Here is a 15,821-nt window from a genome sequence, read left to right as displayed (position 1 = left end):
TGGCTTCTCAGAACTTGTACAAGGCACTCTAGTGAGTCTGCAAGGCCAGACGCTGAGGGGCTCACAGCAGCACAGGCAGGGTGGATTAACAGCAACAGGGACAGGACCCACCGCTCTCCACTGAGCCCCAAGAGCAGCCCAGAGCTCTCGAACCACCAACCTCTTGGGTTTCTCAAGGGGGACTACTGAGGCCAGCAGAGGGGCCAGCAGTCTGTACTGTTCCATTATGAGACACGTGCCCATCAGGGCTCAAACCCACCCCTAATAAGCATCTGCTCCCAGCTCCAGGGGAAGGCTGCTGTGGGGGCTCCTGCTGCTCTGGGGGCTCCTTCTCTGGAAGCGAGAGGGCACATGAGGGGCAGGTATCTGAGGGAGACCCTTCCCCAAGCTTCCCCACCTCGCTCTAGGACGCCTGCGGCTCCAGTCTTGTCAGCTCAGGAAGGCACAGCCTTGCTTTGGATAACCGGCCTCCCGCTTCCTCCCCCCCCCCCCCCAAGCCCTAGGGAGGCTGCTGTGCCCCCTCGATCCAGGGCCTTCACAAAGGTCCGTTGTCGCCTCCCTGGGGATTCTTTCTGAAGCGCTTCGCAAGGAGCATCTTAATCGCAACAGAGACGACCCGCGCGGGGCAGAGGGGTCGCCGAGACCCGCGCTGCACGTTCCGGGCTGCGGGGCTCTCGTGTCCGGGGCGGGTGGGTGATGCGGGGCTCGAAAGGGAGGCACGCGGCGGGCGCTAGGCCCCGTCTGCCCGACGCGACCGCATCACCGAGGGTCGGTCGGTCTCAAACGGGAATGACCGCGATCGCCACGAGGATAATGGCCGGTAACAGGAATACCGGCCCGAACTCACCTTCAGCGCGCCCGGCCCAAGCCCAGCTCCGGACCCGGTTCGGACCTGTCCCCACTGGGTCTTCGGGTCCCGGGGCGGGCGCCTGGAACTAGCCTGACAAGCGCGAGGTCCGGAGGTCGACCTGGGGCCGGGGCAGAAGGAGAGCCGGCCCCAAGAGCACTGGGGGGGGGGGCGCGGGGGACGCGGGGGACTTGGAGAGGTGGGGAACTGGGGGCAAGAGGGGCGGGGAGACGGGGCTGGAGGCTGAAGGCGGGAAGCGGGGCGAAGGGGTCTAGGGGCGGCGGGAGAGGGCTGCGGTGGGGAGACGCAGACGGGGCGCCGGGAGGCGGGCGCGTGGGGTGGGGAGGGGGAGGAGGGACAGGAAAGCTGGGCGCAGGGGGAGGGAGGTGGGCGCGTGGGGTGGGGGGCGGGGAGGAGGGACCCGGACGCTGGGGGCGAGGCGCAGGGGGAGGAGGCGGGGCGGGAGGCGGGGGCTGGAGGCGGGATTGCGGAGCGCGGGCCCCGCCCCGGGGACGCTGCAAAAGTTTCCTACCGGCTGGTGCTGGCAGAGGCAGAGGGAGCCGTCCCGGGGACACGCGACAGGGACCCGGCGCTGAGCGTGCCCGCAGGACGAGCCCTCCAGGCCGGCGTGGGAGCCCCTGAGCCCGCGGCTGTCCCGGGTCCCAGCCGGCTTGCATCTGAGCGGGGACCGCGCCCCAGGATGCCGGCGGCCCGAGCGCGCCGCGCGGACGGAGGTGAGCCGGCGGGGCCGGGGTCGCGGACGCCGGGGTGGGTGGGGGCCCACTTTCCTCACGGAATTCCAGCGGGTCCTGGGGAGACAGTGGCCTGGGCGGAGGAGCGCACCGAGCCCCCCTCCCCCAGCCCTGCGCCCCTGGCCGCGCCGCTCGGGGGGCGGGGGGCGCTTCCCCACGGCTGCCCTCGGAGCCCCTGGACCCCGCTGCTGCTCGGGAACCTGCGTGGACGAGAATTGGCTTTTCTTGGGGAAGTTCCGTCGGTCGGTCGTTTACCTTGGACAATGAAAAAGTTAGGCGCGCCCCCAGAACGCGGGCCTGGGGACTCGGGAAGTGTGGTTGTGGTCATTCTCCTGGTAAAGTCATTTTGAACAGTTGCATTCGCCACAAAATTCCATTTTTCTTTTTATTTCTCAAACAAGGCCATCAGGGCTGTCGGCACTGGGGCTGGACGGCGGAGTCGGGTGCGGCAGTGCGGCGCCCACGGAAAAGGAGCTGCTGCGGTCCCGGCGGGGTCCACCTGGGAGGGGCCCCGGGCCCGGGCCCGGGCGCTGCGGGGAGCCCGCCGGCGCGGCCCCCTCTGGTCGCTGTCTGTCTGTCTGTCTCTGGCATTGGGCACTCCCAATGACATATTTCGTTGTGGTGTTTTCTATTTAGATGTAAAAGAGGGACCTCTTAGAGTTTTGTAGAAGCGCCCGGTTGCTTTGGGGATGGGGGCCGCAGCGTGGCGCAGGGCTCCGCGAGGACCGTCTGAACCGCAAGTGCGCCCGCGCGCGGCGCCCCGCGGAGCTCTGAGCACGCCGGGAATGAGGGATCTCTGGACACGGGAGGCTGCAGACGCTGTACACAATCACATGTTCACACTTCACCTTTTCAGCATTATTTTCTTCACTGATAAAAATCTTGCAGGCATGACTAAGAAAAACGTAATTCCTAGAAAGCTCAAGGGCAGGGCGAGGTTCTGCGGGTCTGAGCAGCCAGGAGGCCCTGCGGAGGCCGCTGGTGGCGAGGAGGCGGTGGAGGCGCGGGGGGGGGGGGGGGGGGGGGGTGCTCAGGGAGGGGTGGAAGTGCCAGGGCCTGTACCATCTCTCACGGAATCGATGCAGAGCTTGAGGCCAGTATGAATGATTTTCGTTGTCATCGAGCCGCAGGTTGGGTTTTCTCAGTCACCAAATGTCCAGGCTGGGCCTGCTGGTCCGGCCGCTTGTCCTGACCCAGGAGATCTAGGATGCAGAGCCCCCGAGACATAGACCCGGTGTGTCACGGCCGGCTTTCATCTTAGAAATGCCGCCCTCCTCTTGTGTTTCTGAGTTTCCTTTCGTGCATGGCTCTCCTGACTTCGTACCACGACTGGGTAGGAGAAACTCTGTGTCCTGTGAGGAGCCTGCACATGGACCAGCGGCTTTCTCAAAGTGCGGGACTGGTTCTCCGCCTGGGAATTATGACACACTTTTGATTCCATGGCATCTCTTCCATCTCCCGAAGATGATTCAGTGCCTACAATGTACGCATATGTTTTTATTACCAGAAAATGAGAACTTGAGCATGTCATACTCTTGAAAATTGGGGTACCATCTTGTAGAACCCCATTTTGTCTGCCAGGGCTTGAGACCCTGCCTTGAGTGCTGACTCAGCTGACCAGGCATCTCAGGGAGCCCCAGGCGGGAGCCAGCACCCAACCGGAGTGCAGGGGCCTGCAGCCCGTTTCCTCACGCTTGGCTTCCTACTTCTTTTCTCAGTTTTGGAGTTATTTCATATTATTATTCATATTATTTCATATTATTCCTTTGCCATATATTTTCTGCCGAAGTAACTGCCTTAAGAGATTTTCCGTTAGTTTTTGGAGATAATACGAGATACGGAGTGGAATCCTATTTAGTGTCAGTTAATAGAACATTTCAGTTACATTGTTGCAGCGACTGGACATCAAGTCTCCTGGATGTTTTGCTTTATTCTGTGTTTGAGGAACTGAAGCTTTGTCTGTAAGAGCCCAGACACAGGCCAGCCGGGTCAAATCCAGGATGAGATTGCTTGGTGGAGACTGTGGCACCCAGCGGGTGGGTCTGGCGTCGCATGGGCACCGTGAGCTGCAGTGGGCGTCCTGGTCAGGTGATGAGGCTCTTTGGCCTGACGATGCTACTCCATTTCCCTGGAGGCAGAGCTCTCTGCATATTTCAGGGAACTCCATTCCAGGATTTTGCTGGCTTAGTGGCTAAGAGGCAATTTGGCTCCAAAGCATGCCGGGGGGGGGGGGGGAGGGGGGTGGTGCGCTCTGGTCACCATCGAGGTGAAGAACACGTGGAAAGGTGGTCACCTCCAGAAAAGTTTAGATTAACGTGGTGTACTGGGCACAGACACCCAGCCAAGTTTGGCCTCTTCCAAGCTGTGCCACTAAGGACAGTGGCCACCCTTCCACGCAGCCTCAGTTTCCTCCTGTGTACATTCAGAAGGCAGATGGGAGACCAGATATGGCCCCTGCGAGGTGCAGTGCTTGGTGGCCATGCCATGTCACCAAGTGGGAGCACTGCTTTGGGAAAGGGTGTGAGGGACCCTACTCGTAGGTCTCCTTGGGCAGAAGGCCTCTTATTTGCATATACCTTTAGCTGCCTCAGGGAGCTCAGTCCCTGTCCCCCCCTTGGTCCTGTGAAGTCTTGGTAGGAATTCAGTCCTGTGCCCTCACTTGGAGCGAGCAGGGAAGAGAAGTTTTGAAAACCTTAGTTGAGAAGCAAAGAGTAAGGTCTTGTGCATCAAAAGCAGCTGTCTTCCTGTGGACAGGCCCGGGGGCCCGGGGCGAGCACTCACATGAAACCTACCTGGTTCATGTGGACAGTGGTCTCGTGTTCTCGCTGGAAGCTCTGCTGCTGGCCTGGAGCAAAGGGCGAGCGTGCGAAGCAGTGTGTGCGCGAAGCCTCTTGCTGTGAACTCTTTCTGAAAGCAGAGGGGTCACCTGAGAAATCCCGAGCCAGGGGAAACACTGGCAAAGAATTCGCTGGGGCTGTGAAATGGCCAACTCATTATTTCCTTTTGAAAGAAAAAACTCTTGTGTTCCAAGAAATTTTGCTTGTTGGCAAATGCTTGGTGTTTTAATTTAGTTTAGAGGGTGAACTAATTGATTTCCCTGGGAGACGATACCTATTAGAAACACTGCATCCTGTATTCAACCAGGAGAAATTTCTTACTATCCTGTTGTGTTTTTCTTTTTTGCCGAGAGAGAGAGAGAGAGACCTCAGACTTTGTGGAACTATTTCTGTACTTTTTTTTTTCTTCTTTTTATAGATTGTTTATTTTTCAAATTGACGTGTAGAGAAAGTGAATCGTTAGGACTGTGAGGGTGTGAGGGGTCCAGGCTCTACAGATGGACATAGGCCAGGCCCACTCGAGGGTGCAGTGCTGTTGGACTCTGGTCGTTGGGAGACCACTGCCAGGGAGCCTGTGTATCTATTACAACACGCAGAACTTTCTGAGGATGTAGGAGACTAGCTGCACACGTTTCTCAGCATCGCGCTTTAAGTGTTCAGGTGGAATTTAAACAGTGATCGAACTTGTACAGTGTCCCTGCCAGCCCCAGGCACTAATCTTTTAAAATGAAACAAAATGTGAGCATTCTGGGGGACTTCCTCCCCCCCCAGTTGCAGGACGCTGGCCAAGCTGGTAAACTCCCTCAGGGACCCTCTGCCTCAGAGCCCACACTCGGTACCAACACGGTATGCTTGCACATCAGAGGTGCCGCTGACATACAGGCACCTGCTCTCACAGGACGTGGGCACCCAGAACACGGAAAAACCACCCGTGTCCACAAACCATAAACAGTGCATCTCTCCACTCAGTGTCCACATGCACGACTGGCAGGAGCATCCTCTCCCGAGGAGGGCCCAGGCACTAGGGTATCCTGCAGGCCCTTCGTGTGAAGGTCAGCATCAGGCTGCACCAGGGGATGACAAGCCCAGACAGTGGTCCCATCTGGGAGTGGCCAGTGACTAGAAGGGCTTCGGGGGCACCTGAGCTGCCAGCCTCAGGGGTGTTGGGTCGGGACAGGTCTTTGTGGGCTGAGACAGCTGGCAGTTGGCCTCCCTCGAGATGCTTTTGACCCGGCACAGCAATGGTCAGACAAATATAAAATCAGTCTGGCCTTTAGCCAGCACTCGGCTCTCAGGATGGGTCTACTTCTTAATGCAGATAATCCAAAGAAAATATGCTTTTAAATTCCAAAGACAACTGGATAGCTTCCAATTATGCAAAATATAGGGACTCACATTTAACAAAAAAATGTTCTTGAAAAAATATGCTCCTTGCCCTGGCTGGTGTGGCTCAGCTGCTTGGGCATTGCCCCAGGCACCAAGGGGTCACCGAGTTCAGTTCCTGGTCAGGGCACATGCCGGGGTCGTGCACCCCCCAAGGTATAGGGCATGTAGGAGGCACCTATTAATGTTAGGCTCTCACACTGATGTTTCTTTCTCTCTCTCCTTCTCCCTTCCTTCCTCTCTCTCTAAAAATCAATAAACCATTTAAAAACTGCGCCTTGAGCAATGAATATTTAATTAAGGAAAATGATAAATCAGGCATTAATGGGAAAATATGTTCACCCTCAGAATTCAAGGTTTTAATGGGTCCCTGGCACATCTTATACTGTTTTTATTGTGGTTTTATTGCTTTTTACTACTTTTTATTGTTTTCTGGGTTTTTTCCTCTCTGCTCAATTTTATTAAAACTCTCTGCGTGCAGGGGAAAGAAAAAGCTCTCAGTCTGCAGAGCCGTGGCCTGTTGCTCTCTGCTCTTTGTCTTGGAGAACCCAGATCTGGCAGGTTTAAGGGGTCTCACTTCCCTCTGTCTGGCTTCATGGCACAGTCAGAGGGGTCTCGGGCGTCCAGGGGGAGCCAGGAGGTACATAAAATGGCATGGAGTTATCATGGGGGAAACTGAGGCACAAGCTTCAGATGTACAGCAGTCTCAGAACCCTTTCCGATGCACATGCCTGAAGTGCCTTCTCCCTCACCGGTGGGAATTAATTCACATACAGTCCTCACTGATGGTTTATGGTCCTTCAGACCTGGTGCTAAGTCAGTTATTCCAGGCATCGTGTTAACCACATACATGCCGTCTTCAGCTCCTGGCAGGGAAGCCCCTGAGGGGGAAGCACATGTGCAAGAGGCATTCTGAGCCCAACTGCAGGAGGTGGCCCGGTGTGGGGTGTGCCTGGAGGCCCTCAGCCGGGCTTTGGGGTAGGAGCCACACTCAGGCCGCTGCTGCCTTATGACTCTCAGGGGAGCAGTGCCCCTTTCCCTTCCCTGCTGCGGTGCTGGGCCTTTTCCATGGACAAGGACACTTGTGGTGTTGCCGGCATCTTCCGTGTGGGCAGTGTGAGCTCTCGCTCAGTGCTTGTGGGTGGTGTCCAGCCGTGGGGGTGTGGATTCCCCGTTGACCGCTCACAGATGACGAATTCAAAGTGACAGCAATAAAGGCAAAGGTGTGCACAGGTACGGGGCCCCGCGGGCGCCGGACCCTGAGGCTGTGAACTCGTGGTGGCAGTGTGAGGTTAGACAGGGCACTGCAGGCAGGGGCTCAGCGCCTGCCAGCTGCTGCCACCGTTTCTACCCTTAAAAACACAGCTTGCAGTTTGTGTAAAAGTGGTGTGCAGCCTCAGGGAAAAGCACCAGGGGCTGGGCTGGTTTGAGAAAATGCCACAGAGCAGGTAGCGTTTGACTTAGGCTCGAAGGACTGACAAGACTGAAGTAAGAATGGGGCACAGGCAAGAGTGGTGGGGCTGGTGGGAAAGCTGCCCGCCGAGGGCACCGGTCCCTGCTGCCTCGGACAGAACCAGGAGGTCTGTTGTCCTCGACGCGCCTCAGTCCAAGTTGGGGGAGGGGGCACGGGGCAGCCTTGCCTTATGCCCAGGGCAGCAAGGCGCCCCTGGGCTCGGGAGGCAGCGACGGAGGAGACCCAGCGGCTGTCCCCCCAGGCCTTCATTGCCAGTCCAGCCTCAGAACTGGCCTGCAGCTTCCTTCGGAAGTTAGAAAAGGTTTCTGCCACACTTGGTGGTCAAGCTGACCTCCAGGCCCTCGGTGGCCTTAGACAGCTGTCATGGTGGGGCCAGGGAAGGGCAGGGGCAGTTCCAGGCAGGGCACAGGCATCTCCTCGGGTGCCAGGGCCCACAGGGTTTCCAGAACAAGCAGCACATGAAGCTCCTGGATGCTGGAAGAAGCAGCAGGGCCACCTTTGACCAGTCTCAGAGGTCCAGGTCCCCCAGACAAATGAAGGCAGGGAGGGCTTCACAGCATCCTCAGGGCCCTGGGACCAGCACCTGAGGGGCAGGAAGGCAGTTCTCTGGAGGGCCCCATGGGCAGGGGACCCTGGCTGGGGTCTCCTCTGCTTCTCCTCTGCAGAGTAGCTGCCCAAATTGACCGCTGGGTCCTTCCAGGGACTGAGGCCTGTCTGGGCCTCGATTCGTACCTGGGAATGAGTTCAGTGGGTAGACAAGGCCTTCAGATCCCATCACACCCCAAAACACATAGCCCCAAATCATTGAAGAGTGGTCCATTTGCCCCAATCCAAATCTAGGGTTGTGAATTAAATGCTAAAAGTACAAAAAAACTTCACTGGATACTCATAGTAGGCTGTTTTAAATTAACGTCAATTGATCTTAGTTAGACATTTATATATTCAAATAATTTAAATTTAAAGTCAGTGAGTCCACCAAAAGCCCTTTCTACCTTCAGAGTTGGGTCAGCTTCACCCTGGACATCACAGGAGGCCGCAGGCAGGGTGGGGGTTGGGTGGGGGAAGGGTTAAAATTCAGGAGCACCCAGGGCCTGGCTCACCCACCTTCACTGTCTCACTAGTCTCACTAGTGGGTTGTTTCTCTGGGCTCACACCTGCTGGGTTAGTGTCTGCAGGCTCACACGTGCTGGGTTAGTATTTCCAGGCTCACACGCACTGGGTTAGACAGTTAAAGCGGATATTCAGACCTTTGAATTTTAGGCCAACTCAGAGCCCGCAGGCTCCCTCTTTCTCCCTTTTGCCTCAGTGAAAACTGGTTCCACTTCTACAGGTTTGTATTCCTTCCCCCCAGCCCCACACTCAGCTACTCACTAGTGAAGTGGTTTCGTGTTCCTACGCTATCCCTCCGTAAGTGGCAGTGTGGCCGGTGTCAGGGCTTTCTGCCCTGCAGACCTAAGGGCCAACTGGTCTGATTTCTGTCCTTAGCCCTGGTTAGTTCCAGGGAAGGCAGTCGGGGAAGTGTGGGCATATCCTGTGATGTCACCCCAAGACTCCCAGAGAGCTGTCAAAAACCAGGTGGGCACCTTCTCTTGGTGACTGATAATAATGGTAGAAGCAGGTAGGTCGGAATTAATTGGTAGCATTTCCAGAGGGACATTTTCTTTGGGCCTGTGCATCATGGCGACAGGAGTGAATGACCATGGCTTCTGCTTCGAAACCCCCTCCTGGCAACTGCAGACACCAAGCACCTCAGGAGCTTGGCCTGTGCTGAGAGACCCTCTCTGAGCCCGTGAGGACCAGCCATCCAAGTGCTTCAGCATATTTGGTGCCTTTCTCCAGCTCTGCTGTCACCCATGCTCTTAGGTGGTGTGATCTTATCACTGGCCCCTCCGTTTTCTCTTTGCAGGAGCCCATGCTCAACACCCCTGCGGGAGCCTGGCCAGGATCACTACTGAAGCCTGAGCCTGTCTCTGCTAGAAATGGACGTTCCCAAGGCGCCCTCTGGTGGATTTGGGGCTGGCCATCTGTGAATTCCAAGTGATGTCCAACGTCCTCACGCCGAGCCCCAGGCCCTTCCCTGGGAACGGGACTCTGTACGAACATTATAGCTATGTGGGCAAGCTGGCCGGCAGGCTGAAGGATGCCCCCGAGGGCCGCACCCTCACCACTGTGCTGTTCTTGGTCATCTGCAGCTTCATTGTCCTGGAGAACCTGATGGTTCTGATTGCCATCTGGAAAAACAACAAATTTCACAACCGCATGTACTTTTTCATCGGCAACCTGGCTCTTTGTGACCTGCTGGCCGGCATCGCCTACACGGTCAACATTCTGATGTCGGGCAAGAAGACGCTGAGCCTCTCCCCCACGGTGTGGTTCCTGAGGGAAGGCAGCATGTTCGTGGCCCTCGGGGCGTCCACCTGCAGCTTGCTGGCCATCGCCATCGAGCGCCACCTGACCATGATCAAGATGAGGCCCTACGACGCCAACAAGAAGCACCGTGTCTTCCTCCTGATCGGGATGTGCTGGCTCATCGCATTCTCGCTGGGCGCCTTACCCATCCTGGGCTGGAACTGCCTGCAAAACCTCCCCGACTGCTCCACCATCCTGCCCCTCTATTCCAAGAAGTACATCGCGTTCTGCATTAGCATCTTCACCGCCATCCTGGCGACCATCGTGATCCTGTACGCCCGCATCTACTGCCTGGTGAAGTCCAGCAGCCGCAGGGTGGCCAGCCCCAACAACTCGGAGCGGTCCATGGCGCTGCTGCGAACCGTGGTGATCGTGGTGAGCGTGTTCATCGCCTGCTGGTCCCCACTCTTCATTCTCTTCCTCGCCGACGTGGCCTGCAGAGTGAAGGAGTGCGCAGTCCTGTTCAGGGACAAGTGGTTCATCGTGCTGGCGGTGCTCAACTCCGCCATGAACCCCGTCATCTACACGCTGGCCAGCAAGGAGATGCGGCGCGCCTTCTTCCGCCTGGTCTGCAACTGCCTGGTCAGGGCCCAGGGCGCCCGCTCCTTGCCCATCCAGCTCGCTCTTGATCCGAGCAAGAGCAAGTCCAGCGTCAGCAACAACAGCAGCCCCTCCCCGAAGAGCAAGGAAGACGTGCCCCGAGCGGTGAGCTCACCCTGCATCACTGACAGAAACAAGACCCTGCACAACGGGACCCTCTGCAAGTGAGGGCCAGCCTCGAGGAGCAGGGTCCGACATCTCTATGGGAGGAGCACCCGGCCCTGTGACCACAACCTCATTTACCGTGGGCATCACCGGGGCTTTGCCAGAGCTGAGACTCGAGAAATCTGTTCTGCCATCGGCCTGCCGAGTGTGGCGTCTCTTAAGGCTGGGACTCAAGGACTCCCCAACCCATTTCAGTGTAGACAGTGTTTCTTGTCCGTTTCAGGCTCCAAGCCTTCCAAATGTCCCAAGCTGCTGCGGTCAGTGCAGCTCCCAGGTGACCTCCCCTGAGTCCCACCGTCGCTTACACGGTGCAGGACGCCGGGGTTTCAGGTGTCTGCTCTGGGCACGTGCAGGAGCCGCAGCACCCAGCGCAGCTCACGGGCAGCAGGAGCGCGTCCTGACCAAACCCCCCGCTATCAGGACATGACCGGGAACAAGGCGACACCAGTCCCAGTCTCAGGCAGACGTGAAGTCTGGAGCAGAGCAGGTTTTGAATGCCAACATTCTCAAAAAGGCCGTGTCAAGGCTGGTCCCAGAGTATGGGTCCGACTCTCACAGTCCTGAGACATGCAGATCAGTGTCTGGAGGATCCTGGTGAGAACAACCAAGTTCTGTGGGTACAGGACCCCGAGGACCTGTTGGGTGTCTCTGCACAGTTTTAAGGACACCCGGAGCCAAATTAGCCAAATTACATGATTATTCACGAGTTTCCCCAAATCATGGAAAAGTTGTCCAAGGTCTTCCAGGATCTTGAGCCCCGGACCAACTAAGAAATGAACCCACTCGGGAGAAGCAAGGACAGACCCCTGGCCAGGCTCATCTTTCCAAGTTGCCGGAAGCAGCCACCTGTTCAATGGAAAATTCCTGCTGAGTTAGGACAGGTTTACAAGACGGCGCTTAGCCCCTGTGTTCAGTTCCATTCTGCCCCAGGAAAGCACAAGTCTAACCCCGGTGTTGTCACAGCCGAGGAGCTGGGCCAGCCGCAGTGGCATGACCACCGGGAAGCCGACCTGGCAGGCACTGTCCGAGCAGCTTCATTGTCAGGACAGGGAACGTGAGCTGGTGGCTTGTGCTCCCTTCAAAGATGTACCGTCGTAACCGGATTTTCAGCATAGGCCGGCCCTGTGTCTGCCTCATCAGGGGTCACGCGCGGGCGCGGGCGGCTTCCCCGAGGATTCTGTCTGCGGGCTGGCGGAGAGAAACCCGCCGCGCAGCTCTCGCAGCACATGGCTGACGCGTGGAGCTCTGTGTAAAAACAAAGCAACCAACCTTCAAAAGGATTCTGACTCGGGGAAGCCTCCCACGAGCGCCCCTGAAGTTCTTAGGTCCAGTGAGAATGTTACCTGAGTAAAGACTAGAGTAGTGTTAATGCAGTAACTTTTCTGCAAAGAAACTGACCCGTTTTAGCTGATGCCAGCTCCTGTCACTAAGGGACATTCCCGTGGGTCCTGGGGCATCTCCATGCACTGACCAGAGACTTTGTTCATTGTCATTACTGATGACATAAATCCTTTTTGTAAGGAGAGACTCATCAGTGGCAATTTTTGCCACCTTCTTTATGTCACTTAAAAGGAGCATCTTTTCCGCACAACCTGAGAAAACCCAGGGCATTTCTAGCAAGTTAAGCATTATGGTACTGGGTGAAGAAAATGCACCAGAGCGCCGAATGTCAGGTTTTACATTTCACTTAGTCGTGACGTGACTTCAGAACTTTCTGTCATAGCTCCAAGTTGCTTTGGGGGCCCAGATCTCGGGGACTAATATTAATGACACTTGGCACTGTAGCCACAACTTCCCTTTGAAATAACACAAAGTGTTCAAGCAACTGAATGAAAAATACTCAAAAAAGTAATTGTGCTCATTTGATATGTGCAAAAAATTATCAACTTTAACGCAACGCGGGCACCCCTAGCTGTGCAGCTGGGGACGTAGAAGCTGACAGTTTCAGAGCCACGGGGAGACCGCCCACTAGGCCTCATTCGGTTAGTAACCAGCATTATGTCTCATATACTTGTGTTAAAAAAATAAAACCAAAGCTTTTGTACAAACCGTTGTTGGGAGTCCATGTGGGGTGCGCCAGGGCCACCCCTGCAGGTATGCAAGGTGGCAGCTTGGCCGCTCACCTGGGACAAGTGTCCCTTCAGGAATTAAGCCCCCAGGGCCCTGGTAACCCCTCCACCCTGCACTTCCCCATCGGTGCGCCTCGTGGTCCGCGAGGTGAGGTGGAGAGGGCCGCTCCAGCTTTGATAGGCAGGCTGCTGAAGGTCCGTGGGCTGCCCTTGAACAGGGCGGAGGTGGGGCCGTGCCAGTCAAGGCAGGGCCAAGAGATGGGGTGTTGGTTCTGCCCCATTTGCCAAAGGGAGAAGAGGTCAGAGCTGGCCCTTTCCCCAGCCGCCTCCCTCACGAACAGTAAGTCTGTGTGTGAGTGTGTGTGTGTGTCCTGTGTTTTGCAGAGACCGAGGCCAGCATTCGGCATAACTAGTGTGATGGCAGCCGGAGGAATCTCCCCAGCACAGCCGGGCACCAAGCCTGCGCCACCTCGGATTCTGCCCACGGCCAGTCAGTTCACAGGAGGCCCCTCGGGCACGCGTGTGCCCAGAGCCGCTTTCACCCCACGCCCCGGGCCAGCAGGCAGCGCTTGGTTGTGTTGGGTTTGGAGAAGCTCCTGGAGAAGCCTGAGAGGACCTGCTTTCTGGGGAAGGTTTCAGATTCCTTCCCCTCTTTTGAGGCAACACAAGATCCACTCTCCAAATGAGAGGCTTTTCATGATTTTCTTTATTGGCCACAGTTACAAGGACAATCATTTAAACAACGGACGGTGTAGAAAACAGCTGTTATCTCAACCCCGACCCATGGTTCTTCTGAGCTGGCAGAGAGCTTTTCACGGAATGTAACAAGGTGTATTTTATAGAAAACTTCTAAGTTACAAGTCCATGCTTTTAAGTTGTCTCTGGGAGCGCAAACCCTCGATCCAGTGTTTGAGTAGCTGCGTCAGAGAGCCAAGGGTTTGCCACATAGAAATGCACACACCACTATTCTGAAAATGAAGGCACATTCTCTGATAACCAGTGACAAGTGCAGCATTGCCTACATGGGCGCAGCCTCCCCCCTGGACACAACAACGACCCTTGGGGCCGAGCAGCCCTCCACCGGCGACCCCAGAGGCACAGGGACGTGCCGGGTGCGTCACCGAGGGCTTGCAGCTGGAGCCACGTCGTTTCCTGAAGGAGTAACGTGGATCCTCGGAAGGTGAGGAGGGCACTGAAGCCAAGTTCTTCCCCGCTGTGTCGCCGACGCTCCCGAATGTCGGCCAGGTAACCTGGTGCTCGCGTTGTTCGTGGAGTGGTGGTGGCAGAGCCCGCAGTCAGTGTGTCCAGCCCTCGGTTCCAGGGGCCTGCTCTGCAGTCTTGTCACAGTACCAAAGGAGAAGGTGGCGGAGGGGCCGTCGGCCCAGACAGGGAACTTTACAGTAACTCTTGTATGTCACGAAAGTTAATGGAAAACCAAACACAAAATTTTTAAATAATATTTATCAACATGTATAATTTGTCATCCAAATGCTTTTCTAAAAAGTAATAAATCTTATCGTTACGCATTAAATTTATGTGGAGTTCTCACCTAATCCTTGGATTTGAAGATCAAATGTTTAATTCTTGTTTAAATCTGAATACAAAGGACATTCACATACTTAATTTTACAATATTTATTCTAGAACAAGTTATATTCAAAAGTCAAATGAACAGAGGACATTCCATTTGCAACCAGCACACAGTTACAGGTAATTCGGTTTTTGGATGGACTTTCCCATTCACTTTTGCTTTGTTCATTGTCACCTGATTTGGTGGCAGAAGCCCTGGTCATGGGGACACGTCCCAGGTGTGACTGGGCCCCCTCGAACCCTAGGACCACAGTGTGCGCTCCCACGTGCACATTTTTCTACCTACAGCGTTTCAAGGTGATTCAACAGAGCGGAGCCTTTGAGATTTCATTTCCCACATGAAAGTGGCTCTTCCAGCCCCCGGGAGGGAGCCTTGTGATTTAGGGGCCTAAGAGGTTCATCAGCCCTGTGAACTCGGGAAGGAAAAGAAGCGACACGGGCACTCCCGTCATTCACGTCTCTATCCCGGAGCCAGCGCAGGGCCTGCCGCGTGTGAACAGTGTGCGGACGAGACCGAGAGAAGGTGGTTGGAAACCCTGAGAAGCGTGCCAGACACCAGCTGCTGGAGGAGAGCAGCGCTCGCCGGCCCTGGCACCGAGCCGAGGACCCGTCTGCCACCCTGGCCACCCACAGGTGCGCACTGCTGGGTGACCACAGGACGAATGCTCCCTTCTCCCCTATGCGGGTTGTAGAGCCACCCTCGTGGGCACACGGGCAGACACACGACCATCGTGATCAGCGCAGGCGTGTGTGTGTGTGTGTGTGTGTGTGTGTGCACGTATGCGATGACCAGCGCAGGTGTGCGTCTGTGTATGTACACACACATGTGACCGGCATTCCAAGTTCTCACATGACAGTTTTTCCAGCTGCTATAAACTGTGCCAGTTTTAAAACTGCATTAGGTTGCTTGCAAACTTATAAATATGCATAAAGCCCATTATAAATAGATGGTGGCTGGTTGATGGCATTTTGTCTCCCAGCAGTGACTGCATGGAGTTCTAAGTGCTGAGGAATCCTCCCCTTGCAAACTCCCGGCACAGACCCCGGGATCCATGACGTGGAGTGGCAAGAGCCGCAGGGGGCAAAGCGGGTCTGCAGTTGTGAGCATGTGCAGCAGAGTTTGTTCTTGTATTATTTATTAATTGCATTAATTTCCATACGAACAACTGTAAACCTGCTTTTGCCTGACCCTGTATAATCACAGAGGAAGAAAGCCATCAATAAAGGATATGTAAGGGCTGGCAACTCACACCTGATGGTGGTTCTCAAAGTCTAGACTGCCCACCAGCATCACTCACAATTTATTAGAAATGCAAATTCTCAGGCCCCATCTGAACCTACTAGTCAGGAGCTCTTGGGAGGGCCCCTGGTGGCTCTGATGGCTGCGTCCCACCTCAAGCCTGCCTAGCAGGAGCTCCTGCCTCTCTGCCAGAGGACTTCCGAGCCGGGGGGTGAGCACAGGTGTGGGGTGCCAGATGCCTGGGCGAGTGCCCAGCCCCCCTGTCCAGTGGCTCAGCTCTGAGGCGTGCCCAGCCTTGCCTCCCGCAGTCCCCATGCGGTTAATTGTCTGCACCCTGGTGATCTGCCTGCCTGTGTGTGTGCTTGTCAGTTTCCTTCCCTCCCCCACCCCTGGGTCACCACCCAGAGACACCACATCCACGCAGCTCCTCTCTCAGGGTCTGCTGCTGAAGGCTCC

General features: G+C 56.0%; 1 protein-coding gene across 2 annotated transcripts; it reads left to right on the top strand.

Moving 5' to 3' along the window:
* The first annotated feature begins 1,387 nt into the window (after positions 1-1,387).
* S1PR3 (sphingosine-1-phosphate receptor 3) lies at positions 1,388-14,067 on the top strand. 2 transcript variants are annotated; one of them, XR_015715396.1, is made up of 3 exons: positions 1,388-1,581; positions 9,200-12,449; positions 12,921-14,067. XR_015715396.1 is itself a non-coding variant. In XM_087822530.1 (2 exons), the coding sequence occupies exon 2, from the start codon at positions 9,334-9,336 to the stop codon at positions 10,468-10,470; it is 1,137 nt and encodes a 378-aa protein (XP_087678656.1). In that variant the 5' UTR covers positions 1,388-1,581; positions 9,200-9,333; the 3' UTR covers positions 10,471-12,515. The 2 variants fall into 2 exon arrangements, 1 of the variants encoding a protein (XP_087678656.1); XM_087822530.1 differs by lacking the exon at positions 12,921-14,067 and having other exon boundaries at positions 9,200-12,515.
* Positions 14,068-15,821: the final 1,754 nt, after the last annotated feature.

Source organism: Miniopterus natalensis, chromosome 12 (genome assembly GCF_054644295.1).
Source record: "Miniopterus natalensis isolate mMinNat1 chromosome 12, mMinNat1.hap1, whole genome shotgun sequence".
Lineage (NCBI taxonomy): Eukaryota > Metazoa > Chordata > Mammalia > Chiroptera > Miniopteridae > Miniopterus > Miniopterus natalensis.
The sequence above is the reverse complement of the archived record's forward strand: the minus strand, read 5'-3'. Positions and strand labels throughout refer to the sequence as shown.

What these genes read in the sequence shown, in the direction of transcription:
- S1PR3 (XM_087822530.1), top strand. Translation starts at nt 9,334, where the DNA reads ATGTCCAACGTCCTCACGCCGAGCCCCAGGCCCTTCCCTGGGAACGGG.